We start from the raw sequence: 8,349 nt of genomic DNA on the forward strand, positions 1-8,349 counted from the left end.
CGAAGGTGTAATCGGCCGCGTCGAAGATGCTGCCCGCCGCCAACCCCCCGGCTCCGCCCGCCACCTCCGCGACGCCCTTCACCTTGGCGTTCACCGAGCTGATGACCGGCTCCTTCTGCTGGTACAGCTTGTCGCTCAGCAGCGCGAAGCTGGGGGCAGGTGGGGAGGCCATCAGTGGCTCCTGCGCCAAGGGACCAAGCGAGGCCCTGGCCGTGGTGGGTTCGAGCACAGGCGCTCGCTCATGGCTGCCTCCGATCAAAGCCTGGCTCTGCTGGGTGACTGATTGCCTCCCCCCTTCTCTCTCTCTCTCATTGTTTATTTTTAAACAGTTGTACAAAGAGGTTTGACTCCAACAAGTTAGGTTATGAGTGCAGTGCACCGTGCTCGCCGTCGCCTGTCCCCCGCCCTCCCCCACCGTCCCGACCCCCAAGTGGCATCCAGCTCCTCCATAATGTATGTTGCATATAGTAACTGTATTTGCCCCTCCTCTCTCCAGCCATCTGAAAAAATTCTGTCTGTTGAGGGAGAGAAGCCATACACAAAACATTATAGTTGCCTGTCATCCTGGCTACTCAGGTGGCTGAGAGCCAAGGATCACGGTTCAAGGCCAGCCCAGGCAGAAGAGTCCCCATGAGACTTTTTTTGGTCCGTCGTGGGGCTTGAACTCTGGGCCTAGGCACTGTCCCTCAGCTCTTCAGCTCAAAGTGAATATTCTACCACTTGAACCACAGCACCCTTTCTGTTTTCTGGTGGCTAGAGTTACAGGCAAGAGCCATCAGCGCCGGGCCAATGAACCACTCAAAAACCAGAAGTGGTGCTGCAGCTCAAGTGGTGGAGCACTAGCCTTGAGCACAAAGAGGCTCAGGGATGGTGCTCAGGCCCTGAGTTCAAGTTCTACAACCACCACCAACAACAAAAAGTTATAGTAGCCAGGCACCAGTGGCTCACGCCTGTAATCCTAGCTACTCAGGAGGCTGAGATCTGAGGATCGAGGTTCAAAGCCAGCCCGGGCAGGAAAATCCGTGAGACTCTTATCTCCAATAAACTATGAGAATACCGGAAGTGGCACTGTAGCTCAAGTGGTAGAGCTCTCGCCTTGAGCTGAAGAGCTGAGGGACAGTGCCCAGGCCCAGAGTTCCAGCCCTACAACCGACCAAAAAAAAGTTATAGTATACAGTAAAGAAAAAATGTTATAGTATATGATGGCATTTATATGAAATATCCAGAATAGGCAAAGCCATAGAGTCAGGGAGATTGCTGGTCGAGGAAAGAAAGATGCAAACACTTCAGAACTAGATAGAAGTGATTTCATATAACTATATTAAATGCTACTAGATTGTTCTCTTTTGAAATGATTAATTTTATATTCTATGAATTTCACCTTAATAAAGGAGGGTAAGATACATGTTTACAGACATGGCCATATGCCTATCCAACTATCAGATCAGATCAAGGAATGACCATCACCAAGTTCAGGGTACTGATTACACCAAGTTCAGGGTACTATTTACCAAGGGAAGAGGGTGATGAGATGAAGGAGAGGTTTGCAGGGCACAAAACTTGATTAGTTGCCAGACTCCAGTGGCTCACACCTATAATCCTAGCTGCTTGGGAGGCTGAGATCTGAGGACTGCAATTCAAAGCCAGCCTGGGCAGGAAAGTCTATGAAACTCTTCTCTCCAACCAACTGCCAAAAAATTCAAAAGTGGAGCTGTGACTAATGGTAGAGCATTAGCCTTGGTCATAAAAGCTCAGGAACAGTACCTAGGCCCAGAGTTCAAGCCCCAGGACCCGCAAAAAAAAAAAAAAAGACAACTTCAATCATCAATCTTATAACACACATATAATACATGCAGCATTCTCTATCCAAAGCACTGGATCTGTTTGACCTACCATTTGAAAAATTTGTAAACACGCAGCATGTTATAGCTGAGCCTTAATGGAGTCCAGCCTCCCAGAGCCGCACAAGCTGCCTTCACAGACTAAAGAACACATACAGCTTAGCAGTAGGACACTTGCAGGGCATGCACAAGGCCCTGGGTTCAAGGAAAAGATGGCTGGGAGGATGGAGGTGGGGGGGAGAGGGGGGAGAAGGAGGGGGGTAGGAGCATGCATAAGAGAGGTTGCTGTGTCAGAAAGAACATTCTAGTGATGAGCCCAGCGGTGCAGTCTTGACCTTGCCTGGTAACTCAAACAAGCCATGTCACCATTGCAGGCCCTAGGTTTAGTCCGGACAGGAGGTGATAACTCCTTGGTTATCAGCTCTAAGCAGGACAAGGGAATTCTGGAGTTGAGGATCAAGCTGGGCCTGAGAGACATGGCTGGGGTCCCAGGGAGGGGAGAGCTGGAGGGCTTGGGCAGGTAGAAGGGAGGTGGTGTGGTCAGGCTCAGGTGCATGGGGAGATGGCGGAGAGGCGAGGCAGGGGTAGGAGAGGGGAGACCAGGCCCGGGCCCGCTCACCAGATGTAGAAGCAGGTGCCCACCAGGAAAATGTTCTTCACAGTGCCGATCCACACACTGTGGATACGAAGAACCCTCACGGTGGAGTGCCCACACAGCGGCCTCCCTGCCAGCATGGTGCCAGGTGTGCAGCTCCCTGGCATGGAGGCCTCTGTGCCAAGCCCAACGGACTCTGAGCAAAGGTAACACTAGGGTGAAAGTCAGGAGAGCCCTGAAAGCAAACTGACTCCACAGCTGTGCACCCCACATCCAGCCTGGGGCCTAACCACAGGGGCTCCCTGGATCTGTGTCCTCATCACGCACTCCGGTCAATGGCCATGCACATTTTTGTCAAACCACAGAAGATGAAACCATTCATTCTACGTTCTCACCAACAAATGCACACTGCCTTTTAAGAGGGCCTTGACAAACTAGAGCGAGACCGGGGGCCTAGCTGAGGGTCTCAGTTGTATGCTGATGGCCCTAGTCACGGGGGGGGGGGGCACGTGGAGAAAAGGGGCAAGGAGGGGCTGGGAAGGTAGCTTAGTGGTAGAGTGCTTGCCTTGCATGCATGAGGCCCTGGGTTCGATTCCTCAGCACCACATAAACAGAAAAAGCCGGAAGTGCCACTGTGGCTTAAGTGGTAGAGCGCTAGTCTTGAGCTGAAGAGCTGAGGGATAGCACCCAGGCCCAGAGTTCAGGCCGCACGACTGACCAAAAAATAAGAAAAAACAAAAGAAAAGGGGCGAGGACCAGCAGTGTGACACTATCTGAAGTAGGAGAAGGACACAGGGCACAGCTGTAACTAAGGCAAAGAAGGCAGATTCTGGCTCTGTAAGAAAGAAGAGTCTAAATCTAGGCACTGATGGCTCACACCTGTTATCTAGCTGCTCAGGAAGCTGAGATTTGGAGGATCACAGTTGAAACCTAGCCCAGACACATAAGTCCACAAGACTCAGATGTTTGAAGCTAACTAGAACATGTAAGTCTATAAGACTCTAAAGGTAGAGGGCCAGCTGAACAAGTGAGCCCCAGTACTGAGGGGTGGGGGGAAGGATGGAAAGAAGAAAGAAAGGAAAAGAAAAGAGAAAGAAGTATCTAACCCAGTGCCAGTGGCTCACATCTGTTATCCTAGCTACTCAGGAGGCTGAGATCTAAAGATGGAAGTTCAAAGCCAGCAGCTAAATCCATGAGATTTTTTTTTTTTTGCCAGTCCTGGGGCTTGAACTCAGGGCCTGGGCACTATCCCTGAGCTGCTTTTGCTTGAGGCTAGTGTTCTACCTCTTGAGCCACAGCACCACTTCTGGCTTTTCCTATGTGTGTGGAATTGAACCCAGAGCTTCATGCATGTTAGGCAAGCACTAAGCCTACCATTAAGCCACCTTCCCAGCCCTCCAGGAGATTCTTATCTCCAATTAACCACCAAAAAAGCTAGAAATAGAGCTATGGCTCAAATGGTAGTAGAGTGCCAGCCTTGAACAAAAAAAAGGGACAGTTTCCAGGCCCAGAATATGCAAGCACTAGGATTCACTCTCTCTCTTTCTCTCTCTGTCTCTCTCTCTCTCTCACTCACATACACACACACACACACACATACACACACACAGCTCTAACAGGGCAGTCCCAGGACGAACAAGCTTGGCTGAGATGGCTGGTTGGTGGCAATGAAGACTAGTGATGATGATGATGAGATCCCTATGCACCCCATCCACTCCCCCACCCCCTCCTGGCTTCTTTTCCATCTGCATTTAAGCATCTTGAAAAGAAAGCTTCCCTCCATCCATCCTCCACACTTGGTGCCTCTCTCCTCCTACAGCCCAGCTCTAAGAGAGTGAGCCACGCATCCCTTCCGCATCCCTTCACACCTCCACCCTCTCCAGTCTGGCTCCCGCCCCCTCCAGCACCTCCCCAGCCAAGTCCTTGTCACTAAATCCAGGCCCACCTGGGACCAACTCTTCCTGCTCTCACCGTGCATGCTTCCCTCCATGCATGCCCTCCCCTCCCCTCCCCTCCCCTCCAGAACCCACAGTCCATGACTTCTGTGACTCACTGATTTATTTTACTTTATTTATTTATTTTGGGGCTGGTCCTAGGGCTTGAACTCAGGGCCTGGGTGCTGTCCCTGAGCTTCTTTTGTGCAAGGCTAGTGTTGTACTACTTAAGCCACCGCTCCACTTCCAGCCTTTTGTGGTTAATTGGAAATAAGAGTCTCATAGACTTTGCTGACCAGACTGGATTCAAACCACGAGCCTTAGACCTGAGCCTCCTGAGTGGGTCAGGATTACAGGTGTGAGCCACCAGCACCTGGTTCACCACTGCTTTTTGTGTGTGAGCAGTACTGGGGCTTGAACTCGGAGCCTTGAATTCTCCCTTAGCTTTTCCACTAGAGGCTAGTGCTCTATTATTTGAGCTACACCTCCACTTTTGGCTTTTTGCTGGTTAATTGTAGATAAGAGTCTCACTAGCTTTTCTTCCTAGGCTGGTTTCAAACTTCTGTCCTCAGATCTCAGTCTCCTTAGTAGTTAGGGTCACAGAAGTGAGTCACCAGCACCTGGCTTTTAGACAGGGTTTCTTGTTTCCAGCATCAGAACCTACTCTGTTGAGTGTAAGAAAAAAGATGTCTGCCGGGTGCCAGTGGCTCAGGCCTGTAATCCTAGCTATTCAGGAGACTGAGAACTGAGGATCATGCTTCGAAGCCAGCCTAGGAAGAAAAGCCTCCGTGAGACTCTTATCTCCAATTAATCTCCACTCAAAAATCAGAAATGGTGCTGTGGCTCAAATGGTAAAGCCTTGAGCACAAAGAGGCTCAGGGATAGCGCCTAGTCCCTGAGTTCCCTGACAAAAGAAAAAGATGTCTTAAAAAAGGCAAATCTACAGAGAGACTCTCATCTCCAATTAACCACCCATATCTGGAATTGGAGCTGTGGCTCGGGTGGCAGAGTACACATCTTGAACAAAAGAGCCATAGGAGAAGTCTTGAGTCCAAGCTCCAGTCAGTACAGGCACAGAAAAACAGACAGAAGACAGACAGGTATTAAATAGGTAGATAGCTAGAATAGGTAGACTAAATACATATATAGCCTAGATAGATAGATCCATAGATAAATAGACAGACAGACCAGCAGACAGACAAATAGCTACCAGTTATAGAGGCCTCAGTGCATGCTCTCCAGCCATCGTGATGCAGGGTTTTCACACCTTTTTTTTTTGGGGGGGGGTCCGGTTGTGGGTGGGGCTTGAACTCTGGGCCTGGGCGCTGTCCCTCAGCTCTTCAGCTCAAGGCTAGCGCTCTACCACTTGAGCCACAGCGCCACTTCCGGCTTTTTTCTTTTTGCTTATGTGGTGCTGAGGAATTGAACCCAGGGCCTCAGGCATGCAAGGCAAGCGCTCTACCACTGAGCCACCTTCCCAGCCCCGGTTTTCACACCTTTTCTTCTGTAATTGCAGAAGCTGAGGCTCCGCAGGTCACGTGACTTGGCCAGGATTATCAAATAGGTTGCTCTAAATCTGAGTCACCATGGGGCTCCCTGGTGAGCATGGCCACCATCACTGCCCAGAGGGAGGCCCTCTTTTGCAGAATCAAAACCACAGTGGCAGACCCCTTCACACCCACTAAGTTGGCGATGATTTCAAAAAAAGCCACAGTAACAAGTGTTGGTGGTGATGGGGAGACCCAGAGCCCTCACACTCTGCTGATGAACGTGGAAAACAGCCCGGCCGATCCCCTGAAGCGGACATGGGTCCCCACTCGGAGGCATAGACCAGTCACCCACAGGAAACCTGCACACGGGTGCTACACAGCACTGCTCCTAAGAGTCCCAAGGAGAGACAACTGTGCTGTTATCAGTAGATGAACAGACATATAAAAGTGGTCTTTCCATACAAAACACTAATATTTATCAACTTTCGATGGTAGGCGCCATGCCTACCATGGTGGCCACGGGTGGCCAATCGCACGCCCCCCGTGGCGGCGACGACCCATTCGAACGTCTGCCCTAACAAAACACTAATATTCAGACATTTAAAAAGTATAAAGCAGAGCTACATGCGTGGTTCAAGTGGTAGAGCACCTGCCTAGCAAGTGCCAGGGCCAGAACAGAACCCAGTACTGTTCATTCATGCTCCAACATGAACGAACATTGAGAACAGAAAGACCATAGAGTGTATCATTCCACCCACATGACACGTCCACAGCAAGTGACTGTGTAGCCTGAAGCAGTTTCCTAGGGAGGTCTAGGATGCTGGCTAAGAGAGGGATTGGAGGGGGGTGCGTGTGTGGTTCCATGCTTGAGTCCTGTCTCCAGCCATTTTTTTGCTTTAGTTAACTTGCAGGTAGGGTTTTGCTTTTTTCCCCAGGGCCAGCCTTGAATCTAGATCCTCACACTCTTGTCTCCTATGTAGCAGGGATCAAACACATGCACCACTGTACCTGGCTTCTTTCTTTCTTTCTTTTTCATTAAAAAAATATTTTATTGTAAAGATGCTGTACAGAGGGGTTGCAGTTACATGAGTAAGGTAATAAGTACATTTCTTGTCAAGCATGGTTACCCCCTTCTAGTATCCTTTCCCTCCACGACCTCCCTTACTCTCCCCCACCCCCGTGGCTTGTTTCTTGAGGTGAAGTCTTGATTAACTTTTCACCCAGGCTAGACTTGAACCATAATTCTCCCATCTCCACCACCCAAATAGCAGGAATTATAGGAATGAGTCACTGTACTGAGCCCATCAGGATTCTTTTGGGGTTAGTATAAATTTCCTAAAATTGCTTGTGGTGAGAGTTAAACAGCTCTGTAAACACACTAGAACCATTTTTAAATAGAAAATTATAGTGCATGAATTACATCTCAATATTCTGCTGAAAACACAAGAAACCAGGGAGGCTCTTTCCTGACATTGGAGAGGTTCTAAAATGATGTTGACAAGCTTGGTCCTGTTCTTCTCCCCTCCAGTTGTCAGCAGGTGCGCCCTGGAATGCTGGCGTCCTCCTTGGGATCCCATCCAGGTCGGAGCCCAGAGCTTCCCACCTGCGGCAGGCCTGCCCGGCCCTGCTCATCCCACAGGCCCCGGCTAGAGCCCAGCCGTGCTGCCCTGAGCACCTCTCACATTTGGGAACCACATGAATTCAGGATGTGCAGCCACAGCCACAGCCCGGGATTTTTTTCTGTGCATCCAGTGGCGCAAAGATTAGCCCAGCCCCTACCCCACTTACCTAATGTAGAAAAGAACGATCATATGCAGGAACCACTTAATGGTGCCATAATTGGTGCTCTGGATCTGAGTGACTTTGTTTGTCTCATACTGGAAAACCTCGTTCCAGCAGCTGCTGCAGGCAGGCATGCTGAGAGATTCACTTCCTGCTCCGGGCTGGTCCTGGGTTCCACCCTCCCCCGCCAGGCCGCAGCTGGTCCACCCAGGAAAGGCAAAAGGAAACCCCACCGGTCCCTTGCAGGGGCCAGTAACGTTGAGTTCCTCCGATGGCTGCCGTGGGGGCAGGCCCTGGCAGCTGCCGCAGATGTGACTGGCATAAACAAGAAGAGCCAAGTGTCACAGGCCGGGCGGGCATATGACCCACCCCCGCCTGCCTCCCCCAGACAAAGATGGTGTTCAGAAGACGGGCATTTTTAGAATTCTCCCTTTCCCCTCTTGCATTCGAGTTTTGTAATTCATTTCATTGGAGCGAAAGGAGTAGCTTTTCAAATGTCATGAGACCCAATACTCCCATTGTGATTCAGAAAAGGGTCTAGATCTTTCCACTGCCTCAAGACGCTCAGATTGACTGGTTCATTTCTACAGCCCTCTATTCAGCCCCCATTTATAGGAGCACTGGGTGACTGACAGGATCCCTTCTCTGCCTCCCTTCCCTGACAATTTTCTGGTCTTCAGATGGGGACAGGGAATCCTAGGGTGTAG

At 50.4% G+C, this 8,349-nt stretch overlaps 1 protein-coding gene across 1 annotated transcript in view; it reads right to left on the reverse strand.

Annotated features, from left to right (window-relative positions):
* Positions 1-7,776, reverse strand: part of P2rx7 (purinergic receptor P2X, ligand gated ion channel, 7) — a 29,863-nt gene extending 22,087 nt beyond the window's left edge. The window contains exons 1-2 of the mRNA XM_013023078.1: positions 7,649-7,776; positions 4-149 (exon numbers count right to left, since the gene is read on the reverse strand). Coding sequence (XP_012878532.1) covers positions 4-149; positions 7,649-7,776 — 274 coding nt within the window. The remainder of the gene's footprint in view (positions 1-3; positions 150-7,648) is intronic.
* Positions 7,777-8,349: the final 573 nt, after the last annotated feature.

The sequence above is a fragment of the Dipodomys ordii genome, unplaced genomic scaffold, assembly GCF_000151885.1.
Source record: "Dipodomys ordii isolate 6190 unplaced genomic scaffold, Dord_2.0 Scaffold66, whole genome shotgun sequence".
Lineage (NCBI taxonomy): Eukaryota > Metazoa > Chordata > Mammalia > Rodentia > Heteromyidae > Dipodomys > Dipodomys ordii.